Genomic DNA, 26,807 nt, shown 5'->3' on the forward strand with positions numbered 1-26,807 from the left:
AGTCTTTTCATAATTTCATTTTATTATAACTAATTTTTTTCAGTATCATTTTAGTCCATGTTCAAACTTCAGTCTGTGGGTATTAGTTATGTAGGTGTTATAAGTTTACTAGATATTAATTTAAATTGGAACGTATAAAAAATTATTTTTAATAAAATAACAAAGTGTAAATTATAAATTTAATTATTTATGTATGGTTTAAATTATGTAGGGGAGTGGATTATGGGATACAACACAAATTTGGAAAATGTTCAGTCTTTAATGTTGAACTGTGGGGAGTTCTTGAGGATTAGCTCTCATTCACAAAAGGCGCTATGATGGTGTATTAATACAAACTGATAGCTTGGAGGTGATTAAAGCCATTAAGGATTCCTCTTTTTCACGCTCGAATTCTGCCCTCATCAGACATATTCATCATCTGTTGCTGAATGTAAGTTCGTATGCCATTCAACATTTTCCTAGAGACTGTAATAAAGTTGTTGATTGCTTGGCTACAATGGCCTTTGATATGAATCAAGGTATGAAGATTCTTGACAATATATCGAGAGAGGTGCTAGCACTTTCCCATATGGTTCAAGCAAGTGTCAACACTGTCCCTAGAATTTTTATCACTTTACCAAAAAAAAATGTTTTTATCATAGAATTTCAACAAATTACAATATGGTCACTAACATTATTGATTTTTTTGCATTTTGGTTATTGTGTCATTGATTTCTGATAACAATGTAATGAAAAGCTGAAATTGGCATGTTATAGCATCATTTCAGATGAAAATTTTGGATTAAATTACACAACTAATCCCTATACTTTTTCTTTTTAAGCAATTTAGTTTTTTTATTATGTAATTTTCCTTTTCCTTTCTCTTTTTTTCTCTTTTATTCCTCCTGATGATATATCCAACAGCTGTCATTCTCGATCTTCAATTCAAACATTACATGCAACATCGATATATAAAAACCTCTAATATTTCCCCCAATTTGTTTCTTTTTATTTCTCTAATTTCTATCTATTTTTTTTTATAAAAAAATATATACTTGAACTTTTTTCTTTAGAATTGAAAATACTGGCTTCTTTCCCTTTTTTTTTTTATTTCCAAAGAACCAAACAAAATGAAATACTAAAAATTCCTTAATAAGCTCGAATGAAAGATGGTTGTGGGGACTTGGGAAGAAGAATAAAACAAGTTTGAGACGGCTTTCTTCGTTATTGTTTAATATATATTTTAAAATTTCTGGAAAAATGGAAGATGAATTAAGAGCTTTCTTTTAATTTCTTTCTCACACACGCATATATATGAATTAAATGAAAAAGGAAAACTGAAAGAAAATAAAGTAGATTGATTAGTTATCCAAATTGACTTATAGAAATGATATCTCATTATACCTTAATATCAGTTAACAATCCAGTCACCAAAATATAACAAATTAACAATATTATACTCATATTCTAACTTTTTAAAATTTAGTGACCAAATTGTAATAAATCAATAATGTTAGTGATCATACTGTAACTTTTTTTAAATTTTAACGACAAAAATATAATTTAAACCAAACTTACTCAATATCAAATATTATCACACAAGTATTACTATCTTTTAAATAGTACTAAAAATAGCTCCTTCAAATATCAACAAAGAAGCCTCAACCCATACTCTAAAAAGATGTTTACTTTTATCTTTGTTTCATTTTGTTTTCAGTGTCACATGATTTAACATATGTTTAGTTAAATTAATATAAAACATAAATAAATTAAGAAAGGTAATAGTTAAATTAAAACCCATACATATAATTAGTACTAAGAATACCGTTGTGTTTAAAAATAAGAACAATTAAGTAGGTTGTGATTTGGATAACCCTAAATTGAGAAATGGTGTGAATTATGGAGTTGTTCCAAAAAGATTTTTTGTTTGGGATCCAACTCTGAATAAATGCACTAACATTTAAAAATGAATTATCTTCAAATTATAAGAAAAACAAAACATTCACTTATTTGGAACTTGGAGTCTTCAATAGCATCACCCACAATAAAACTCGAGCTGTGTCTTAACTAGTCGATGTTTTAGAATTCCCACTAAATCACTCTATCGAATTATTTAGGCAAAAGCAGAATTATGAAATAGTTGACCTTTTAGGCCGAGGACATGACATTAATAATGGATCCGCCCATTTCCATTGAAAAGTAAACATAGCACTAAAACTCAACTTTGCTTTTCTCATAAACCCATTTTCATAAATGAGACTTATCACTTTCGCCTACATAGGTAGGTCATTTGTCCACCGCACCACCGACATAAGAAAACTACAATATTATGTTATAAATAAAATGCCCCTCATTTGAGTAATTCTTTTTATTTGTTATAATTGAAGTGAGGTAAAATCCACTCTTCCGAAACCCTTCTTTTACCATAAATAACAATAAATTATCATATATCTCCATTAATCAAATTATTATATTTTACTCTCTTTTTTTTATAGGTTTTTTAAACTAATGTATTTAATAGTCCAGTTCTCTTCTTCCTATAATTCATTTCGGCTCCATCATTACGATTTTCAATTGACTTCAAACAAAGTTTAATCTCACTATTACCCTGATTATCAGTCTGATTGTCCATCCAAATATCCTAAGCTCTACCACAAATTTCTGAATCTACCCCCTTCAATTAAAAAAAAAAATGAAAACAAAGTAAATAAAGGTTTCTTCTCTACCACCTAAACATTATCTCTACATGAACCCGATGATGTAAATGTTGAAGAAAAAGTTGGATCCATAATACATTTGCCCAAATATCTTTATATTATTGTTATTAGTGAGAAAGATTATTAGGAAACAAATGTGGGCACCAGAATCTCCCTCTACGTGACTTAAGGGGGGCCACCTCACCCCTCCACCAAATGCCAATTCCCCATTTTCTTCTTTTTCTCTCCCTTCAACACATGTTTCTGTCTTTACACTCCTCCAACGCAATGAACATCTCCTCTCCTCCTTCTTTGCTTCTACTCTTCTCTTTCTCTTCATTTCCTTAATTCTTCCCACGGATTTCAGCTCTTTCCCATTTTCTTTATACCATGAGTAAGCTTGTTGTTGAAGTAGTGGATGCCTACGATTTGATGCCTAAAGATGACCAGGGTTCTTCAAGCCCCTTCGTGGAAATTGAGTTTGATGGCCAACGTCAGAGGACTCAAACCAAGCACAAAGATCTTAACCCTTCTTGGCATGAAAGCCTTGTTTTTGATATAAGCCAGCCCGGAGATCTTGAGTACAAGACCATTGATGTCACTGTTTATAATGATAGGAAAGGCAATCATGGTCACCATCGGAATTTTCTCGGCCGAGTCAAGATTTCGGGGGCCTCCGTCCCCTCGTCGGAATCCGGTTCCAGCGTGCAGCACTACCCGCTTGATAAACGTGGCCTTTTTTCGAATATCAAAGGCGAGATTGCACTGAAACTTTATCAAGTCTGTGATGAACTTCCTCGGGAGCAGGTACAACGTGCGGTTCCTGCTAGTGTGGTGGCTGAAAATGAAGAGACTGGACGTTTCCAAGAATCCCAGTTCAACGAAACTCCGTTTCAGGAGATCAACGGTGGACGTTTTCAAGAATCCCAGTTCCAGGAAACTCCATTTCAGGAGATCAACAACGTCAACAATTTTGATGAAGAGATCAAGGTAGACGAAAAGAAGAAGAAGAAGAAGAAGAAAGAACCAGAAGTGAGGACTTTTCATTCTATAGGGAAAGAACCAGAAGTGAGGACTTTTCACTCTGTAGGGACTGGAACTGGCGGTCCTCCACCAGCTCCGCCTCCAATGAAGGAGAAACCACCAGCGGTGGAGATTAGAGCAGATTTTGCTAAAGCAGCAGCACCAGCGGCTAGTGTGATGCATATGCAGATGCCAAGGCAGAACCCCGACTATCTGTTGGTGGAAACTAGGCCACCTGTGGCGGCACGATTGCGATACAGGGGCGGTGACAAGACGTTGACTACTTACGACTTGGTGGAGCAGATGCATTACCTGTATGTAAATGTGGTTAAGGCCAAGGATCTTCCTGTAATGGATATGTCAGGAAGCCTTGACCCTTACGTGGAAGTGAAGCTTGGGAACTACAAAGGGCAAACAAAGCACTTGGAGAAGAACCAAAACCCTGTATGGCACCAAATCTTTGCATTCTCAAAGGAAAGGGTGCAATCAAACTTGCTTGAAGTTGTTGTGAAAGATAAGGATTTTGGGAAAGATGATTTTGTTGGGAAAATCGTGTTTGATGTCATGGAAATCCCACTTCGAGTTCCACCAGATAGTCCATTGGCTCCTCAATGGTACAGATTGGCAGATAAAAAAGGTGACAAGGTTAAAGGCGAAATAATGTTGGCTGTTTGGATGGGAACGCAAGCTGATGAGTCGTTCCCTGAGGCATGGCATTCCGATGCTCACAACATTAGCCACTCCAACTTGGCTAATACGCGGTCCAAGGTTTATTTCTCCCCCAAGCTGTATTACCTCAGAGTTCATGTCATGGAAGCTCAAGACCTTGTCCCGCACGACAAAGGCCGGCTGCCGGATCCATATGTTAAGGTAGTACTTGGTAATCAGATTAGACCTACAAAGGTAATACAGCGCACCATTCATCCAGTTTGGGATGATCAGCTTATGTTTGTTGCCTCTGAGCCTTTTGAAGATTACATAATTATATCTGTTGACGATAGGATTGGACCTGGTAAAGATGAGATTTTAGGGAGGGCAATGATTCCGGTTAGAGAAGTGCCTCAAAGATTAGAAACTGGTAAGCCACCGGATCCCCGGTGGTTTAATCTACTAAAGCCTTCAAAGGCAGAAGAGGAAGGTGAAAAGAAGAAAGAAAAATTCTCAAGCAAGATCTTGCTGCGGATTTTTCTTGAGGCAGGGTACCATGTTCTTGATGAATCTACACATTTTAGCAGTGATCTTCAGCCATCATCCAAGTTCCTCAGGAAGCAGAGCATCGGGATTCTAGAACTTGGGATTTTGAGTGCAAAGAATTTACAGCCTATGAAGATGAAGGATGGTAAGCTGACTGATGCATATTGTGTCGCAAAGTATGGAAACAAATGGGTGAGGACTAGAACTCTTCTTGATACTCTGTCTCCTCGATGGAACGAGCAGTATACTTGGGAAGTTCATGATCCCTGCACTGTAATCACCATTGGAGTGTTTGATAATTCCCACACCAATGGGAGCAAAGATGATGCAAGGGATCAAAGAATCGGGAAGGTGAGAGTTCGGCTATCGACTCTCGAGATTGATCGTGTTTATACTCATTATTATCCTTTGTTGGTTCTTACACCTGGCGGTTTGAAGAAGAATGGGGAACTTCAGTTGGCATTAAGGTTCACTTGCACTGCGTGGGTTAACATGGTGGCTCAATACGGTAGGCCATTGCTTCCCAAGATGCACTATGTCCAGCCTATACCAGTTATGAACATAGACTGGCTGCGCCACCAAGCAATGCAGATTGTGGCAGCAAGACTGCAGAGAGCAGAGCCACCACTTCGGCAGGAAGTGGTTGAGTACATGTTGGATGTGGATTACCATATGTGGAGTCTCAGAAGAAGCAAGGCGAATTTCAATCGTATAATGTCGCTTCTTTCGGGGGTAACTGCTATTTGCAAGTGGTTCAATGATATCTGCTACTGGAGAAACCCAATCACAACATGTCTGGTGCATATTTCGTTCTTGATACTTGTTTGCTACCCAGAACTAATATTGCCTACAATTTTCCTTTACCTGTTTGTGACTGGGATATGGAACTACCGTTTCAGACCAAGACATCCCCCACATATGGATGCTCGGCTTTCACAAGCGGATCGTACACACCCCGATGAGCTAGATGAAGAATTTGACTCGTTCCCAACATCCAGACCATCAGATATTGTACGAATGAGGTATGATAGACTGCGAAGTGTTGCTGGTAGGGTACAGACAGTGGTTGGAGATCTGGCAAGCCAAGGGGAAAGGGCTCAGGCAATACTAAGCTGGCGTGATCCAAGAGCAACAGCAATCTTCATCATCTTTTCCTTGATCTGGGCTGTGTTCATTTATGTTACTCCGTTCCAAGTGGTGGCTGTTCTGTTCGGTCTCTACTGGCTGCGTCATCCTCGCTTCAGGAGCAAGCTGCCATCGGTGCCTGTCAACTTCTTCAAGAGATTACCATCAAAGTCAGACATGCTAATTTGAGAAACTAAGGTTACTTCCATCATTATCATTCGTTTAATCAGTATGTGAATAAAGATGATTCGGTGAATAACTTTCAGCAGATCTTACCTGGAGATGGGGGAGAGAAGAGCAATCTACTACCCCATTACAAAGAATCTCACTTTTCCTGGTCCGAATATGCACTTTCACAGCTTTCTTCAGATTCATCTATGAAACCCCACCATTCTTTTCGGCCGCTATTCAAGATTTTGCTTTAGTTATCATGTGTACTTCATGACTGAAAGCTTATTATGTCCACATGGGTGCTGTAAAGGAGTGAAAAAGGTGAAAAGAACTGTAGGCCAGTGCCTGCAAGTGTCAGAACTAGTTTCTATTTATAGGATGAAAATGTTTATATAATAAACATAAGATGAAAAATAGTTCTTCAAATCCCTCAATCTCATTGGCACTTGTGTTAAAAAGTACAAAAAAAAAAAGGCAATTCTGACATTGGAAATCTTCCAAAACCAAAAAGAGAATTTCAGGCAAAGGACTATTCATTTTGATAGTAAAGTCCTGAATTCTAGATGCATTATCACTGCAACAATCATCAAAAAGCTGACAAAGATTCCAACAAGAAGAGCCCTATCAACGAAACCCCAGCTGCCCGGGGCCCAATCCTGCTCATTCTCTAGCCCCAAGGCAATGTCATTCTCCACCTTTTTTTGCGCATGGTTCCTTCGCTTCCTTACAAACCAGTGAATCGGATTTTTGCTGGCTCGATTTTCCATTGGACTATCATTCTTGGAAACCGTGCATTTATCCAATTTAATCTGTCCCCCGCAGATGTCTGGTCCACAAGAGCAAGGTTCTGGCTCCTTTGAACATGCACAACTGTCGTACTGGTTGGAGCAAGGAGAATGTTTCTCCTGATTAGAAACCTTATCTGGAGCCATTTTTACATTTACTTGGGGGAGAGTCTCGAGCACTTCTCCAAACACTGACCATCTTCCCACAGATGTTATCTTCACGATAGCTGAAGTACCCAAAATAGTTTCAGGAGCAACTATGAGAACCTGCACATATCCCTTCGTATGGCCAACCTTGGGATAACGAAATGAATATGAGCTTAGATATTAGATAAAGCCTTTTGATAAAGTGACAAGTTGTAGCTATATCCAATAAAAGGTTGAAGCCTAAAGCTGTTTCTAACAACTGGCACCCACAAGATAGATATCAGATGGCACTGAAAATTGCATTTAGATAAATTGTGAGCACATGAAATGCCAAGTACCAATTTGAAATATATTAAGAGAGTGAAACAGAAATGCTTGACAACTCTTGCAGACTTTCAAAACAGAAGTAAAAATGAAGTTTCCCACATAGCATTCTATCAAACCCAGAAGAAAAGGAAGAAAAATTGAATGCAGAGTAAATTAATTAAACACTAAACGGGGGTTTGCAACTTGCAAGGGCAGTTCATTTCTAACAAAAATAGAAGAAATCAAGTTCACCAGAGAGCAAGACACCAGGACTATAAACACATTAATAAGCCATCGCAAAGCAACCCAACAGAAGGGTTTCAGTCCACAAACATTGGAAAATAAATCTAGTTGATTAACCAGGGCCAAAACAAAGGACAAGGAAGCATACAGAAGTTGCGCAAAAGTTTATTTTACCAGTAGCAAATCTTCTTACCAAGTGAATTCCATCAGTTGCAATTTCAGTAATCCATATTCTTTCAACTTTGCCTTCCATTCCATTGTACGGTGTAAAAGCTTCAAAAACAGAAGTTAATTCACGGCTCCGATTCTTCACTATAGTACTTGGGACCTTTTTCATCCTTGCAGCAGGAGTTCCTAGTTTTAGAAAGATCATACAAATGAACGTCTTAGCTTACTTTAGCTAAGAGCTAATAAATGGACAATATTTACATTGACCAAGTAAGCTATCAAGTATAGTTTGTTTAACAGATGGAACTTTTGAATTATAAAGTCAAGTGATGTCTTAATATCTCAACTTTTTGGAGTACATACATATGATTACAGCCGCAAATCTAGAATCTAATACCATTTCAAACATGGATTTATCAGAACCAAATACTACATAATCTTCTGAATGTATTAGCAAAATCTCATTAGCATAGCCAGATAAGGGCTAATAATTTGTTTAGCTCTAGACTACAGAAATTATCATTCTCTCCAATAAGTCAACTATCAATGTTAATTGGCTAATTAGGCAGTTGGAGCTTCATTTATTAACCTTATATCGGTTTGTACTACATAATTTTTATTCCTAGCATATGGAATTTTGGATTATATCTATCATCTACATCTCACAAAAGGCAAATGCTTGCAAAATGATGTACACAATGCTAAATCTAAAATTCTTGTTCCTTCAACTTTAGGGGCTTATATTGACTTTGCTCAGGGTGATTTCTAGATAACTTTTTATAAAATTAACCTTTATAGTTTTATATGTTGCATTTTCTTACTAAAGGCACGCTGCTTCCTCGATTTATGGTTTTTCTGTTGCGATGCTCACAGAACATAGATTGAAATAAAATGTACTGATGGTTGTGGTCCTGTGCAAAAGGAATGGTTAAACATCTGAACTAAAACCAATTGGTAATAGGTGGAGGGGCCAAACTTTAATATAACATGGGAAACTTAATATTTAACAAATGGAGGATAGCACTACTTAACGCTCCCCTAATGTCTAGCTCACAGGGCCTATAGATGAACAATCTCACCAGGGGTCATCAACCTCCCATGGGGTCAGGTAGGAAGAATAACATGAAAAAATTAAGGATTTCATACCATGCTTTGCATCCCACCTAAAACCAATTGATAATAGGTCAAGGGGCCAACATTAATATAAGACCAAAGGAAACCTAATACTTAATATATGGGGGTAACACCACTTAACAAAAATCAAGAAAATCAAACAGCTGACATGGAGATGGGGAAACATTTTCAGCACTAAACAAGCCCTAAAAATCTGTATTTTACACCCTCCATCCTTGTAGCTGCTAGAAGGAATAAAAACCACCGAAATAAAATTTTTCTAATTTTAAATTACTCATTAAGGATTTGTTTGTCTAAATTTTCTAGTAAACAAAAGAAGCTGCCTTTGACATTGAAACATAGGCTAATGATTGCTACAAGAATACAAGTGCTTATGCATAAGTAATTATGTATGAATATCAAGGAATTTATGAGCTCCAATGTAACATGACAGAATATGCCTTGCAAGTGACCTCTTAATAATTGGTAAATGAAAGAAAGATTTTAAGTTTTTAGTAAAATAACGTCCAAGGGAAGAAAAAAGAAGTAGAAAATTATAGTAAAGAAACTGGAACAATAACCAACACCATACCAGGTCTAGGATAGAACTGTGATATATGAACTTGAGAGAACTTGTATTCTTTAATAAGGTTTACTGTTTGAGAAAAATCTTCATCAGTTTCACCTGAAATGACCCAAAAATTATTATAATTAAATAAAAAACCATTGAACTAAGTCATTAAGCAGCTTATTTAAGAGTAAATGTTCTGATAAGATACTCAAAATATTTGTGATGGGATAGAAGTTTTTCCATAGGCCCGGTTCGAGAGGCTTTGTAGCCAATTTGGGCTTGGGTGTTGAAAAGCTTCCCTAAGCCCATAGGAATGGAGTAGATCAGTTCTTGGGCTAGCTGCCTGCCCGGGCCACAAGCTTCAACATTTTTCAGGTAAGATGTTAAAGCGCAAGCCAGAGCTCAAGCGACTATTTTATTAAATACATAATTTAATTTAACCTTAGTTTAAATATATATTTAAAATTAAATATTAATATAATATGATTTTGTACTATTTTAACAATAAAACTTCAGGTACATGTGTTGGCCAAGAATAGCTCTACAAGGTTTGTGCCACATTGAAGTCTAGGCCATGGGCACCACTAGCTTGGAGTTCTCATAAAATAAATTATTTTATATTAACATAAAATCATTTTGATTTTTGAAAATTGAAACCAATCAACTAGAATTTGTTGTCCAATAAACTAATAGCTTATGTTCGCCTGGTTCTGAGCTTGTGCTAAAATCCTGGCTCAGCCGAACCCAAAGCAGGCCAGGGTTTCTGATGTGAGCAGTCATACAACCCCATGGACAAGAGTGTAACCAGAAGAATTCCCATTAGTAGAAAACTGTAATTCTTTCCGAACTGAAGAGAGATGTTTTGAGCCGGCTGATGTTCAAAAACAATTATATATTTACCTTCCACCTTTATTCTAGGTATGGGCATATCAATAGTTGCAAAACTTTTTTCCTAATTTTCTAGAAAAACAGGGATAACTAATTTTAATTTATTTAGGCTTTGTTTTTCATTGCTTTTCAAAGTGCTTTTAGGGTGGAGCTATAAGCAATGCTAAATAGATAGCTTTTGAAAAGTACTATTGAATCTAAACGCAAAAGCTGTAATTTCTAGTTTTTGCATTTGGAAAAAGCACTTTTGGAGTCAAATGACTATTTTAACCCTTATTTATAATCCAATAAATTTTATGTAATATTTATATTGGGTATAAAGTTATTTCCTTATTGAAATTTATTTCAAATATATAATTCTATATTTGAATTGAATTTGAAATGATTATATTTAAATATTTAAAAATAATTTATATATTCAAATTAAATTTTACAAATAATTAAATGTTAATTGCTTAAAAATATTTAATATTTATATTCATATATTAAAATATTAATAATGAGTTTTAATAAATTATTTTTTATATTTTTTACTGAGATATAATAACATTAATGAATTTAAACATCTTTTAAATGCATATTCTTTTACTTTATAACATTAGGTCTAAAATTGAGATTTTCTTTCTCAAAAGCACTTTAGCAACATCAACATTTAAATCTTAAATCAAAATTTTGAAAAGCACTTTTTAAAAGCAATACTAAACTAGCCCTCAACGTTCCATAAAACCAGAAAATGTTTTCACTCATTGATTAAAAAATCAGATCTAGCTGACCGGTTGAACCAGAAACCAGTAGACTATCCCAGTCAATATAATATATAGATCAATGAACCGGTTTAGTATATATTTTTTGTTCTTTTTTTTTTTCTCAGTAATTAATTAGATTTAAACCTATAACCTCCCAAATAGTATATTCAAGATCATATCATTAAGCCAAATACATAATTTTATTAATATTTACTGCATCTAATATTTATTTAGCATTAAAATAATTTTTAAATATTTAACTTTTTAAAAGTGAACAAAGTCCAACCAGTTGACTGAGGTAATAAACATATGATCTCCAATCCAATTTTTTTTAACCTTGGTTTCCATAATCAGTTCTTTACCTTATTTGATCGAGATCATATTTAGAATTAAGCTACATATATAAAATGGAAAATATTTTCCAAAAATAGAAGTGCTCTATGGTTCAAAGTAAGAGAATTAAGCACCACAAAGGCCCCTACATATGCTTTTCAATATATATAAATCAATGATGGCAGAGAAAAGAGACAACTACTAACCAGGAAATCCACATATTATATCAGTTGCAATCTGCATCCCCGGCACAAGTTCAGTCAAGGTATCTACCACAGTCCTAAACTCGCTCACAGTATATTCCCGATTCATAGCCTAAAACAATAAAAATTACTTAGTAAGACAATTATCATTTAGCATAAAGTTAAGGACACTTATCTGCATTAATTACAATTTTTTATTTTTTTTGTTTTAGTTACTAAATAACTTGAAGCCATTAGCCAAGATAAAGAGACATTATATGACCAAATTTTGGACTTACAGTCAAGACAGCATCACTCCCAGATTGAACCGGAACGTGAAGGAAGGAATATACACAAGGATGACATAAAACTGCTGCTATCTCTTTCAGATGCTCCAAGATAAAAGGAGGATTGGTCATCCCAATTCGTAGCATTGTGCTTCCATCAGGAGGAAGTTCCGCAACAATGGCATTCAACAAAATTGGTAGGTTAACCCCAATGTCACGACCTACAAGATTGCATGACCTATAAGAACACTCTCCGTACATGCATGCATGCATGCAACTATTACTCTTTACAAATATATGCATGTATGCTTGTATTTGAAAACTTGAACAACATTTTCAACTATAGACGCTGCAGGAACAAAACTCTTAAATCTGAAGTTTCCTAGGCATCATGGGCAGACACAAAAACTAAAATACCATATGCTCCAGTATCTTCACTGCTCAACCATATCTCCCTGACCCCATCAGCTATAACGGTTTTGACACGCTCAACCTGCATTTCGGAGAGGTTAGTAAAGACAACCAAAAATAAAGGGTAGTACTTCAGCTACATTACTTACAAGACTGTCAACAGTGTAGCTCCCTAAGTGACCACGAGCATGCTTTGTCTTGCAATAAGTGCAAGCACCTAAACAACCAACATTAATCGGAAGAATCTCAACAAACTTGTTCTTTCTGACCTGATATAAGATTAAACAAATTTGAGTTAAATTAATCTTTAAGAGTAAAAAGTTATCATCTGTATGCTATTTTGAAATTATCCACACTTTTAATTAAGGGAAAAGTCTGGAACTTTTAACAATGAATTTGGTACCAACATTCAAAAGCTAACTATCAGCCATTAAACATCATTTCCACGTGAACATTGTCAAAGCTAAAGAACACGTTGGTACTAAAAAAAATGCAGCTTATTTCAGTTGCTTCTTTCAATATCACCTATTCGATTCACCTCTCTTCCCTATTGCAATCTCTCCCATGCTAACTTTTTTGTTGTAATTGTATTTTTCTGATAAATAAATTTATAGATTTATTTGTTTCACCTATCTAGGTAGGAGGTTTTAGACTCTAGTCAATGCTTTAGAAATATGTCCAATACAACTAGGATAGTCAAAAATCCATTTAAGTAATTGAAGTAGCAATAATTAACAGTTCAAACCTTAGGAAGGTCCAGCGCTGGCAAAGTCTTGCGGTTCAAGAGCCGCACCTCATGCCCTTTCAGGGTCTCCTCTACAACTTCAACAACACGGTCAATTTGCTGGACTCCAACTATACTAACCCCTTCTAGCTCTTTCAGATCTCGGCTTCCTTGAGGAACACACCCAGCAACCACCAGTGGCTTTTTGGCACTTTTACATTTTGTTATTAACGTGTTCATTGCTGACTGACTTGGGTTTTTCACTGTGCATCTGCAAAACAAACCGAAAAAAAGATAAAATTATTAAAACATATAAGCATGGATACCAAAAATAGTGTTTGAAGGGAATATAGTGTGTCAAAGAAAGTGTGTTTAGACAAATGCTAAAACAAAGAGAATATAGTGGAGTGGAAAAAGAGGTGAGACAGCTCTTAGAAGTTACCAAAATTTCTTTTTAAGACAAATGTGTAATTCTTATACGGTCATTCTGATGCCTCTGAGGATAATAGACATAATAACAGCAGCACATGCAACATATCTTAATGAAACCATTATTAATCAGCAATCATGTGCTGCAGAATGAATAAAATAATAAAAGGTAGAGGATGACAAGACAAATATTTATGCCTCAATACATGATAAAAGGTAAGCGGCTATCCTAGGAAATGAAAAAAGTTCAAAGGCTCGTCTGCAGGAAGCAGATGTCTCTCATTCTGTGATGCCTGCTGTTTATTTAGTGTCAGACTAGTTCACACATCTTATAATCATCACACTAATCAGAAGTTAATACACAACAAGATTTCATGTTTAACTCTTCAAGAAATGCAGCTTCTGCTATAATCTTGATATTCCAATAATTTATGATAATTAAAAAACCAATGTAGAAAAGTTGAGCGAATAATGAAGTTGAACTTCATGGGCAGACATAAAAAGCAACAGTGAGTTTATTATCCACAATATGGCAACCAGAATTCATCAATCTTTCCCTCCACCATGAATGACCCAAGCAAGCTGAAGAACTTTTCAAAAATTAAGATCTATGACAACCTCAGCAAATTTGGGATTATATGACCTTATTTAAAGCTACTGTTATTTGGGTATATTGATTTTCACATAGTAAAGTAATACATCCATTCAAATCCTTATGAAACAGATAATAGAGGAATATTACTGAGGTTGTGAGAACCCGATGTTTTGATGATTTCATAATTGTTAAAACCATGGTATAAATGTACTTATCTCCAGTACTAAAAGAACATTAAAGAGAACAAGGTAATGACAATCAAGAAAAAGATAATAAAAAATTAAATTAATTCAATGGTGCAAGCCTTACGTATTTATTAGCCAAAGGTCTCCTTCCTCAGGATTGTCAGATATTGCATAGCCAAATGCTGAAAGCTGACCCGCCATATATTCACTGTCACTCTGACAAGATGTCAAAGTATCAGATAAACTAAAAGCAAAAATCAAATTGAATTCTAGACTTGGAAAGATGTATGAACATGAGTGAGATGGGCTGCACCTTTATTCTTTTTCACAACAAAACGTTAAAACTCAATTACAAGATCAGGTTTGACATGAATTCAATGCAACTAGTATCTTTAATATTAAAAGATTTTAAATTAGTATAGATAACACGATATATTGCAAAAGCAATTTTTGGTTAGATATAAGGTTTTCTCATCTTCAATAACTTTCAAGTGTTAACCTATGTTACCAGGACTAGGGAATGAGTGTCACATACGGGTATGCTTAGTTTTTCTTTAAGTTTTATCACATAATTGGAAGATCAACCTGATATTCGAATATAGGTTGACAAGTGTTGGACTCTAGAACAAGTATTGGATACAAGTATGTATTTAGGTATGCTCTTTTATATTTCTAAGTTTCTTCAGATAATTAGAGGATCAACCTTCATACCACATTATTACAGAAAATAAAGTAATAAACTCAAATTCACAAGACATAAGAACTCAAGGCAGGGTGCCAGCTATTTCAACTATTTAACATCCATGAATTTCAATCATATCTTATGGATAAGCATGTAAGACACAAACTCTTGGTGAATCTAAGTATTTAAGGGAACAGAAAGAAAGAGCTAAAAAGAATTTAGTATTCAGATATATACAACAAGACAAAAACGCAGTTCATTGAGTAAACCACAGTTTTTGGGTCTTCTTTTGAGCTCAAAACCACCCATTAAGCTAATTCCTAAAACATTACAAATTAAAAAAAAAAAAAAGGAAGACTTGCCTGGTTATGTGAGCATCCAAAAGTCTTGACATAAATCGTCTGCAACAAAGAAATTGAAAAAGAAAAAGAATGAATAACTATTTACAAATTGATAAATGATAAATATAATTATATTAGGAAGTAAGAAGGACCTGAGTGCCAGGGATTTTGGGAGGATCATTCATTTGAGAAACCTTGCTGGGTTTGGCTTTGTTCTTTTCCTGGGGTTAACTCCAACCGCATTCAAAGGTAACCTAAACCCAGGAGGAGCTCCGCCGCTGCGGACCAACAAATCTTCTATGTCTTCCATTTCCTTGGATCGTCCCTTTCGACTTCAGGGGCCGCTGCACTGCAAAGTGCAGGATAGAAAAAAAGCAAACCAGACCTCTCTGTTCTGCCAAAAAGTGAGGTTTGGGTTCACTAATCGGGCTTTTGCTTCACTTTAATTCATTCCAAAACTATAATAAAGACGGGACTTGCTGGGCTTTTGTTTTCTGATGTGAACTAGAAGCTCAAAACAGCCCAAGTTTTCTGGTCCCTAATAAAGCAAACCAGTAAAATGAATCACTCCCAATTTTTAAATTGAGCAAATTCGTCCCTACAGAAAAAAAAATGGAGTAATTTAATCCCTTTTAATTTTGAAAGTGAGCAATTGAGGACAATTAATCAAGGCGTTAAGTCTTTCATAAATTGTGTATATTTTTTATTGGTATAATAACAAATTTAGCCTTCAATCTTTACATATTTTGTTAATTTGATCTTGATTCTAAAAACATCAACAAATTTAGCCTCAACATTTACACATTTATAGAAATATTGTGTGCTAAATTTGTTAAATCATGACCAAATTGATAGAATGTGTACATTATGGGAGCTAAATTTGTTATTATACTAGTCAAATTTATGTAAAATTGATGAAAAGCATTAACAATGTGATTAATTGTCCTTAGTTGCTCAATTTTGAAATCAATAATGATTAAATTGCTCTGATTTTTTTTTTAAAAAAGAACAAATTTACTCAATATTAAAAATTAGAGGGATTGAAGAGGTATTTTAACCCATATATACGATGAAGGTTTTGAAAAATAAAGGGTTAATGCAAATTTTGACTGCAATTAGATTTATTTTGGTTTTTAGTCTATTTTAGTACATGAATTTACTAATTAGGTTTTATTTTGGTCCTTCAAATTAATTAGAAAAGTGTAAAAGTCTATTTTGATTTATTTATCATTAGGTCTATTATTTTTAAGTAATGTCATGATATAATTTTAGAATATTATATTATTGAACTTATACATTTTTTTTAAAATATAAGGATCAAAATAAATTTAATGGTTAAATTTAAATACTAAAATAGAAAAAAAAGATACAAATACCAAAATGGAGAAAAAAATTATATTAACCAAAAAGAAATAAGGTTTAGGCTGCAATGGATTTGAGTGATAGAGAGAGGGAGATATAATGTCGGGTAGGCAAGCCAAGTGGTCTTCATATATAATAAGTGATGGCATCCTTTATCCAGTTCTCTTCAGCCTCAATTAAAAATAAATATTTTGTGGTGCTACTTTCTTTGTTTGTTTACAAGTTCATAGGTTCAGCACTTCATTCCACTCTCATCTCACGATGGCAAATCTCTCAGCTTTACCTCATCTTCCTCAATACACTCCTGGGATGCTAATTAATGGAAATAAGCAGCTAATTAAACCCAGAGCTTTCCCTGTCTTTGCTGCAAAATCTGGTCCCTTAAACTCGGTAATTAAACTCTCTTTCTCCTCTTCTAATTGATAAGCTTATTTACTGCATATAAGATCATGTAATATATGATTTATTAGTATACATTGAAATCATTCACACTATATATACATATTACAGATCTTGAAAAGATGCCAGAAATGTGGAGGCAAAGGAGCTATAGAGTGTCCTGGGTGTAAGGTGTTGTGCTTTCTTCAACCCAAGAAAAAATGTTACAAGAAAATCAAGTATTCTTTTAGCTAATTCATATCAATTTTATTGGGTTTACAGGGAACAGGAAAAAACAAAAAGAATGGCAACATCTTCGAGAGATGGAAGTGAGTTATATATATATATATATGATTTAAGAATAAATGTATATAGAGATAAATTTGATTCTTATAAGAGAAAACTAATTGTTTCAGATGCTTTGATTGCCAAGGATTTGGGCTGAAAAGTTGTCCTAATTGTGGGCAAGGAGGGCTGACACCTGAGCAAAGAGGAGAAAGATAAAGAGTTTGAGATTTTCATCCAACATATTGTATCTAATCTTCCCACTCACTTTACTTCTTATTTTTATTTTAATCTTCCTAACTCTCCCATACTCATCATTAAATTATAATCTTACGATTTAGGTTCGGTTTTTCAAATTTAAATAAATTTACATTCAAATTCGAGATAAATTTTAGATTTAAAATCCATTTTAAAACTTAAAATTTCCAAAATCTAAATATCATAAACTTTTCTTTCTTAAATCAAATGATATCAAATTGTTATTCAATTAAAAATTATATCAAGTTTCCATAGCTATGGGTTTTTCTGATTTGGCTTTTTCTTTTTTGAGTTTTTAATATAATTCTTTTATTTTTCATTTTAACCCTCAAAATTTAAGAATAGCAAAAAATAAAAAAAGGATAATATAATTTTTGGTCCCTAAACTTAACAAGTAGGTCCACATTGGTCTTTAAACTTTTTTTATCTAGTTTTACCTCTGAACTTGAAAATTGTTATTCATTTAAGCCCATTCTAATAATGACCGTGAAAAAAATGGGGATAATATAACTTTTGGCCCCTAAACTTGGCAAATAGGCTTATATTGACATCTAAACTTGACAACTAGGTCCACTTTGGTACATGTACTTTTTTTGTTTCACATTGGCACTTGAACTTAACAATTAAGTCCATTTTCATCCTTGAACTTGCAAAATTTAAAAATTTGATAAGGTGACTAAAATGTTAGTGACTAAATTGAAATTTTTCATAATTTGGAGACCAAAACAGAAACACACTAATAGTTCAATGACTAGTTCTATAGTTTACCCTAAAAAATAAAGAGATGAATAGATTATTATCTTGAATTTATTTTATGCGAAAAGCGTTTTTAAACAAACCAAATACACGAACATTACACTAGAATACGCTTTAAAATTTTTAAACAATTTCTTTTTAAGATTGTTCAGTTCTCGATTCAAACGGTTCGACCGTTGGACCAATAATAATTAAATAAATAATTATAAAATTATAAAAATCTAAAGATTTAAAGTAAAATAGATTTCATATATATATATTACCTTTTTAATTTACAGATTTTTATGAATTTTTAATTATTTAATTATTGTTGGTCCGACTGTTGAACTAGTTGAATCGAGGATTGTTAGTCTAACATGTTCAACCATCGGTTCGGTTATTAAAATACTGAATATGATACTTTGAGATTGTATCATATCATTATCTAAAAATTACACTAGCATAACTCTAAATATGAGAGTTATCAATGCCATGACACTTCATTCTAACGTGGCATTATAAAAATATAAATATTAAAAATTAAAAAAGAGAAAATTTTAAAAATTTTGATAGTTTTTTTAAAAATAAAAATCATTTTAAAATTTCAAAATTTAATTACTTGTTTTATCCGTTGAATCTTTTCACAAAATATGTTGTTTTATCTTTTAAATCATTTAAAAATTACTAAAATTCAAACGAGATGAACAAAATACAAATGAAACTTTGCATTAATAACAATTAACTTGATTTAATTAATAAATCAAACATAAACTACAAATCAAAGAGAAATCCAAATCTCAAATCAAAACATTTAAAAAGAAATCTAGACATTAAAGCTACAACTTTGAAACCCATGAAAACAAAAATCTGCCACAAATTGGAAATTTCGGAAGATCAATCTACGCTTTTCTTTAAAATTATAAGTGAAATTATCAGTATTTCAGTTCAATATCTGCACTTCTTACTTTCCTTCACTCAGTTTTAGTTTTTCTCTCACAAATCTTTGTTCCATCTTCTTCGTTGCATCTAATAATCTACCGACAAGGAGAAAAAGATATCTACACTAAATATGAGACTCAAGATTTAATTATATGTGCTTAAATATAATTATATTTAATTATATACGCTTGAGGATCAAATTGATAGAATTCGTAAATGTGGATGGTCAACTTTATTGAATTATTTAGAATTAGGATCAAATTGATAGAATATGCAAGTATTGAGGACTTAATGTGTTATATACCAATTAGAAAAATAGCCACATTATCACTTCCTTTAACCATTTAACGGCTGTGGCAAAAACAAAAACGATATAAAATGTGAGTGACCAAAATAGAAATGATCTAAAATGTTAGTGACTAAATTGAAAATTTTCATAATTGGGTGACTAAAAAAGAAACATGCTAATAGTTTAGTGACTAGTTGTGTTGTTTACCCTAAAAAATAAAGAGATGAACAAGCGATTTTAAACAAACCAAATACACGAACATTACACTAAAATACACGAAAAACACGAGACGAAGTGAAAAAAAAATGAATACATGACACGAATACATAGTTGTAAAAAATAAAAGTTTTATTTTATTTGAAATATTAGGATAACACATATTTAGATATGATTACAAAAGACTTGGAAGTCTTTAAAACATTTACATGCAGTGTTCGTAGGCAAACACTGCACTTTATTTTGAAGATTACAGAACGATAAGTAGCAACTAGAATTCAACCTTAGTTTGAACCTATGTGGGAAATCACCCTCCACCGCTACCATACCCGGAGCCATAACCTGAACCACTTCCATAGCCGGATCCTTGGCCCGAACCACTGCCTCCACCTCCACCTCCTCCACTTCCACTGCCACCACCTCCGCCTCCTCCTTCACCGCTACCACTTCCACTTCCATATCCAGACCCACTTCCGTATCCGGATCCGGACCCATATCCCGACCCTCCTCCACTGCCACCACCTCCACCACCGCCACTGCCGCCACCACCTCCTCCACCGTTGCCACCACCAACGCCACTTCCGTATCCGGATCCAGACCCACTTCCGTAACCGGATCCAGACCCTACTCCACTGCCACCACCTCCGCCGCCGCCACCTCCGCTACCACCGCCACCTCCTCCACCACTTCCTATCCCACCACCAGACCCATACCCCGATCCGGATCCTGACCCATACCCAGACCCGTACCCTGATCCTTCACCCCCACCACCACCGCCTCCTTCACCCCCACCCCCACCTCCACCTCCACCTTGTCCAAGACCACCAGCTCCTGAGCCATATCCGGAACCACTCCCGGAACCATACCCTGAACCATATCCAGAACCTGTGGCACCACCCCCTCCGCCACCTCCACCTCCACCACTTCCTCCTCCTCCACCACCACTAAGTGACCTTGCAGCGAAAGCTAAATCCACAATGAGCAGAACCAAGAATGCAGCACCAATAACCCTAGAATTTCCCATATTCAAACCGCAATTAAAGCAAGCCTTGTTGATGGAAAGTGGGTTAAGGCCGAGCACCCTATTTATAGGTGTTACAAATCAAAACAAGAAACTTGAAATTAATATTTTAACCCACCCTTAGAAATTAATTATTCAAATATCTCCAAGTTAGCTTAAATTCTAGTAGTTTTGTCACAAAAAGAAGGTCGAGAAGAGGATTATAAGCGAAGGGAAAGTGTGTATGCTCTTGGGACTTGTTAGGGGTGTAGGTGATGATGGTGATGGCGGTGGACTTACGTAGTCTTCTCCATGCAATATTAGCATAAAAAAGTCTTATTCTATATCCCACGTTTGACTTGAAGATTTTCTTTGTTGAGAAGAATTCGTAACAACTGTGGGCAAAATATTAAAGTTTTATTAAAACTTATATGCATGTAGATATATTGTAGTCACCGGCATTTGGTTTTGACTTTCAGAACAATGTTTTAGTGGCAAATACAACCCATGTTCCATCATGGAGTGAGGGACCAAAGTTTCAAAAACCATACAATATACGAACCAGTACCGTTTGGTTGTTTTAGGATTAGAATTGCATGTTTTTGACATTCGGTTTCGAGTTTCAACAATCTTTGGTGGCAAATACGATTGTAGTTTTGGGTTGATGAGCTTGAAAATAAAAAATTGCATTATAAGTCAAAATAATTGTATTCATAGCTCGTTGGATTGGGTTCTGGGTTTTCTTCACCCTTGGATTCTGAATTGAAAGGTTAGAGTCTGTTGCTTCTTTACCAAACTGCTTCCAAAACTTAATTTCCTTTTCGAAATCAGATATTTGCATTCCTGTTTGAAAGACTTTTTCTCTTCAACAACACCTCCTAGCTTCTTGAGCACTAGTTCTGGTGGTGCTCCCGTCTCTTTTTTCTCCATCCGACTCCGGCTGCAACTCAGAGGCCGCGGTGTCTTCTCTTCATTTTCAGATGCTACACGAGATGGTATGGCTGGCTGGCTGGCTGAGAAGGGAAGGGCTCTAAACCAGCAGGTGAGTCAGAGTCGATCACCGTCGGCGCCGCTGCTGCAATAGCGGGATTCTTGGGCTGGAGTTTCTTCGGCCATGTTTCTTTTGTTTGTTGTATGAGAATGTGTCAGCAGAAGCAGAATTCCAAGTGAAAAGCAAAAAGAAAAGAGCAAAGAAAAAGGTTAATTGACGCTTCTTTCAAAATTCAAAAGGGAAAACAAATAAAACTACTTAGATTTAATTTCTTTTTTTATATATTTAGAGTTAGGATATAAATTGAATTTGAAAATTGTGAATTCTTGTGTAACAATAAAATATTTTTTATATTTTATTAATTATTTATAATCTATAATATATATAAATAGTTAGTTAGGGTTTTTCAGGAATTTTTATTTATTTAAATGCGTTTAAATATATAATGTTATTTTAAAATATTGATTTACATTCTTAAATTATAAGATGCTTAGATTAAAACATCAAAATCTTACCTCCTTGAAACCACTTCAAAAGTATATCGTAAAAATATTATTTCATGTTAATTTTTGCTTTATTTAATGCGGGTTCATCATAAGATGAGTTTGGTTAATCATTTATTATTCTTCAAAAATTTTAAATTGTTCAATAACTATAGGAACAACAATCTTGAAAGAAGTTCGCATTCTAACCTTTTTGCACTTTTAGTTTACGGGGTTTCTAAAGCTTTCACTAATTCCACAATTGTTAATAAACCTAGAATTTTCAAATTCAATACAGCTTTTTGCATTATGATGAAGAAAATAAAACCTATAACTTTAAGGGGGTGTTTGGTTTTCAAAATCTTACAATCTCGATGGTAATGTAAGACTCTAGAATGTGATTAATTACCATGTTTGGATTTCAAGCATTCCTCTGAGGCTATCGTCTCACATTCTCAACAATATCAATATTCGTAAATGTAAGAAGTAAATATCACATTTTCCTTAAGTAATCTTACTTTTCGAGCATAATATGAAATATTTTGGACACTTTTGGAATTTGCTTTTATTATTTTAATCAATCTAATCCTAGTTATGCAAATAAAATAGGCATAATAACAATATTTGCCCTTAACATTTACTACCTCTCACAGTGTTCTCCTTATCTTTTTCTTTTCACAATGTCAACCTTATCGTTTCGATTTTTGTCAAATAAGCTTGGTTTGGATGGAAACCGTTAGTCAACTAATGGTCAACTTTTTTGTTGACATGGAGTGACATCTCACTTTTACTTACTGATCTGGCGTGACATTATAAAAATATAAATCTTAAAAAGTTATTCTAAATTAAAAGTAAAATAAATGAAAATTTTAAATATGTGATATTTTTTAAAAAAATGTCACCCATTTAAATATTTAATTACTTGTTTTGTCCGTTTAACTTTTCGAGAGAATCCCTTGTTTTATCCCTTAAATCATCCAAAAATTATTAAAACTCAAACGAGATGAACAAAACTGAGATGAAAAACTGCATTAAAAACAAGTAACTTGATTTAACTAATAATCAAACAGAAACCACAAATCAAAGGGAAATCCAAATCTCATATCAAAACATTAAAAGTGAAATCTAATCAGCAAAGCTACAACTTTGAAACCCACAAAAAGAAAATTCAGCCACAAACTAGCAATTTGTAAAGTTCAATCTACACTTTCCTTGCAAATTATCAGAGAAATTATCAATATTTCACTTCAACACCTGCACTTCGTGCTTTCACGTCCTACTCAATTTCCGTTCTTCTCTTACAAATCTTTGTTCTATATTCTTCGTTACAAGGAGAAAAATATGTATGTACGATAATATGTAGCTTATCATAAAGTTTTAAAAGAGACCTAAGCGATTTCATTACTTGGATATTAGAAAATTAAAAATATTCAACAACGATAAAAGATTACTGTGATGGATAATGAGATAATATTTTGATATTTTAATTTAATTTTTTAGTACTTTATTTTTAAGTGTCAAGCATTTTAATAAATTCTTCAATTACATACAAATATGTTTCTCTAATTGATCTTGTGCCAAACGATTAATAATCCAAAATATAGTTTAAATTATTTCTGAACTAAAATTAAATAAATGTGTAAAATCAGGTGTAAGGCTGCTTTCTTACTCGAACTCTTTAAAATTTTAATTGTTTCTCAAAAGTAAGACTGTTGGAAAAATCGATTTAGAAAATAATTTTTCAGGCCTAGTGGAAGTTTAAATTTTTCTTTAAAATCGAGCTATTGTGATGTTTATATTAATAAACATTAGCCGAAATTATACGTGTACTTTGCACGAGGCAGTTTAGGTTGATCCTGACTTTATACTTAACGACTTTCTTTGTTACTCTCGAACCACGAAGTACTTTGAGCATGAGCTCAAAGTGTCACAAATTAATTGCATAGAATGGAAACTTTATTCTGTAAAGTAGATTTCCACTATTTTTTGAAAGAATAGTGACGTAGAATAATGAGTGTAAAAATTAACACATAGTTCCTATTTAATGAGAATTAGTACAAGAGTTATATTCAAATTAGGTCTAACTAAATAATAATTTTTTATTGAAAATACAACTTCTACCCTAAGTAGAAGTATAAGAATTGAAGAGACACCCTATAAGATACTAGGGTTTCCTGCCCGTTGTATGTAATGAGGCCTAATTAGACTTTTCATGTATTGGGTCAAATTATAAGTGTTATCTAGACTTTTATTCAGTCTATTATTTATTTTTTGTTTTCTAAAATATTATTTATTTAATCAACTAATTTAATTAATTAAAGTCACTAAATTAATTTCTTAATTAAATTATTTTTTTAATACAATTATAATTTCATTAAAGTCATTGAAACTTTAGTTTATTAGAATCTATGAGGAAAATATATTTAAGTTCCTTATTCAACAAATTTGTGATAATTAATTGATTTATTTCTTACTTTGAACTTCAATTAATAATTACAATTAATGAAATAATAATTTGAAGAACCTAAATTAATTTCTAAGTCATCTTTTGTACTTATTGAGAAAACGCATTCAATGCGGATAGTGTTATGTGCTATCTATTTCTTTTATTTCATCATTTTCATTTATTTCATATTATTGGTTCTACATGCAATTTGTTTCCAGTTATCTAAAGCTAGCAGAGGAACCGATTGGATATATATACGTAAGGGGCTCAAATAATTGGTAATTAACTTCCGGCTCTTCCCTTGTTAATTACAACATTATTTAGTCATGATTGATCTCTCCCTTATTATATACTTTTACGAAAGTTACTCAATAAGAGTCCGTCTAATGATATTGTCACAAGTGTGTTACCCTCGTAGAAATAAAGAATATCATTAAATCTATTTGGAATAAAATTGTTCTCTCAATATTATCCTATTTTATATAATAGTAGTTATTACATCTTTCTTAATGAAAAATAATTACTATTAAATAGTAATTAAATTATTTATACCACTAAGGCAAATGACCCGTGAGCACATTACTTTCCATCTATCATGTAATGTCGATAAAAAGTTATCATAACACCTTTTCAAGTAGAATGATACTACATCTTACTTTTCGAGGAGAATTAGAATTTTAGACAATTTTATAATATGCTTTTAATGTTTAATTAATATAATCTTAATTGTGTAAATAAAATATTAGTGTAATTTAAAATAAAAAGTTAGATCCTTTTTCTTGCAAAAGATAATTATTTTCCATGCACATATAAGTGTAATTCTATTCAGAATTTATTAGTATTTATCAGAGGATATTGCAAGTTTTAATATGGATATGCCCGTGTATTTGCGTGCATGTCAGTCAGCCAATTCTTTAAAAAAACAGTTGATGACCTATATAAATAAGTTGTCATAACTTGGTTCAATTGTTCGAGCAAAAAGGAAAGGTTCAAGGTTCATGATAAATTTCTCTATAACACAATTTTTTTTGGTGTATTATTTTAATTTTTACAGTTTTTTTTCATTTTAATGCTTAATATTTCTTTACTTTAACCTATACTTAAAAAAATGTATTTTTAAGTGACTAAAATAAAAACAACTTAGAACTTGGGTGATCAAAATAAACGCGACCTAGAAATTGGGTACCCAAAATGAAAGTGTAAACAATTGTGGCGTATATAATTAACCGCCATTAAAGATGTAATACATAGGTGACTAAAATGAAAGCACTTCAAAAATTAAGTGACAAAATTACAATAATTTTATTTTAAATGACCAAAATAAAAACGGCTTAAAAGTAGGACGACTCAGATAGTTTATCTTTATTATAATTAGGCTTAATGACAAATTTGGCCACTAACATTTACACGATTTGTCAAAATGGCCTTAATTGTATTTTTTAGTCTTTTTTCGCCATCAACATTTATTCTTTTTTTTTTCAAATTGCCTTTTTTTAATAGATTTGATAAAATTCTCATTAAAAAAATTAACCGGATAATGTGGAATTTCATATGTAGAATATTTTTAATGAGATGTAATTTATTACTTAGATAACCCAATAAAATAATAACATGTGAGAAATAATAAAATAAATAATTAATGAAGTTAAAAAAATAACTCTTTATTTAAAGAAAATAAACGTAATTATCTAAAAAAAGTTTCAAAATGAATGCACACATTCAATATTTTCGGTTTGATTTATTAAGTATATTTTTAAAACCTCTAGTAAACAAACGTATGCATTCATTTTGAAACTTTTTCTAGATAATTACTTTAATTTTCTTTAAATTAAGAGTTTTTTTTTAATTTCATGTATGTTTTATTTATTTTATTATTTTTCAAATGTAATTATCTTATTAGATTACCTCAGTAATAAATTACATCTTAGTAAAAATATTCTACATCATCCCCGTTAATTATTTTTTAACGATACTTGCATCAAATCTGTTAAATAAAAGCAATTTAAAAAATAAAACAAAAGTTGATGACCAAAAAAAGCTCAAAATTAGGGTCATTTTGACAAAAACATGTAAATGTTAGTGACCAAATTTACCATTAAGCC

At 33.1% G+C, this 26,807-nt stretch overlaps 4 protein-coding genes across 6 annotated transcripts; 2 read left to right on the plus strand and 2 right to left on the minus strand.

Moving 5' to 3' along the window:
* Positions 1–2,645: 2,645 nt before the first annotated feature.
* On the plus strand, positions 2,646–6,614 carry LOC107904896 (FT-interacting protein 7). Of its 2 annotated transcripts, XM_016831413.2 has the most exons (2): positions 2,646–5,690; positions 5,792–6,614. In XM_016831413.2, the coding sequence occupies exons 1-2, from the start codon at positions 3,066–3,068 to the stop codon at positions 5,852–5,854; spliced, it is 2,688 nt and encodes an 895-aa protein (XP_016686902.2). In that variant the 5' UTR covers positions 2,646–3,065; the 3' UTR covers positions 5,855–6,614. The 2 variants fall into 2 exon arrangements, with proteins under 2 accessions (XP_016686902.2, XP_016686901.2); XM_016831412.2 differs by having other exon boundaries at positions 2,646–6,614.
* LOC107904897 (threonylcarbamoyladenosine tRNA methylthiotransferase) lies at positions 6,541–15,753 on the minus strand. Its single transcript, XM_016831414.2, is given in 12 exon segments — positions 6,541–7,267; positions 7,863–8,023; positions 9,543–9,635; positions 11,695–11,803; positions 11,970–12,178; positions 12,375–12,450; positions 12,518–12,637; positions 13,114–13,363; positions 14,426–14,517; positions 15,346–15,384; positions 15,477–15,544; positions 15,547–15,753. Coding segments are annotated over 12 exon segments (1,851 nt in total). The 5' UTR covers positions 15,635–15,753; the 3' UTR covers positions 6,541–6,721.
* Positions 15,754–16,706: 953 nt separating this feature from the next.
* LOC107903115 (protein PHOTOSYSTEM I ASSEMBLY 2, chloroplastic) lies at positions 16,707–17,689 on the plus strand. Of its 2 annotated transcripts, none has more exons than XM_016829163.2 (4): positions 16,707–17,076; positions 17,197–17,256; positions 17,347–17,393; positions 17,481–17,689. In XM_016829163.2, exons 1-4 carry the CDS (start codon positions 16,948–16,950, stop codon positions 17,566–17,568), a joined length of 324 nt encoding a protein of 107 aa, XP_016684652.1. In that variant the 5' UTR covers positions 16,707–16,947; the 3' UTR covers positions 17,569–17,689. The 2 variants fall into 2 exon arrangements, with proteins under 2 accessions (XP_016684652.1, XP_016684653.1); XM_016829164.2 differs by having other exon boundaries at positions 16,725–17,076; positions 17,498–17,689.
* Positions 17,690–19,897: 2,208 nt separating this feature from the next.
* On the minus strand, positions 19,898–22,067 carry LOC107904895 (glycine-rich cell wall structural protein 2). The gene has a single exon (XM_016831411.2). The coding sequence runs from the start codon at positions 20,808–20,810 to the stop codon at positions 20,094–20,096; it is 717 nt and encodes a 238-aa protein (XP_016686900.2). The 5' UTR covers positions 20,811–22,067; the 3' UTR covers positions 19,898–20,093.
* Positions 22,068–26,807: the final 4,740 nt, after the last annotated feature.

Source organism: Gossypium hirsutum, chromosome D05 (genome assembly GCF_007990345.1).
Source record: "Gossypium hirsutum isolate 1008001.06 chromosome D05, Gossypium_hirsutum_v2.1, whole genome shotgun sequence".
Taxonomy (NCBI): Eukaryota; Viridiplantae; Streptophyta; class Magnoliopsida; order Malvales; family Malvaceae; genus Gossypium; species Gossypium hirsutum.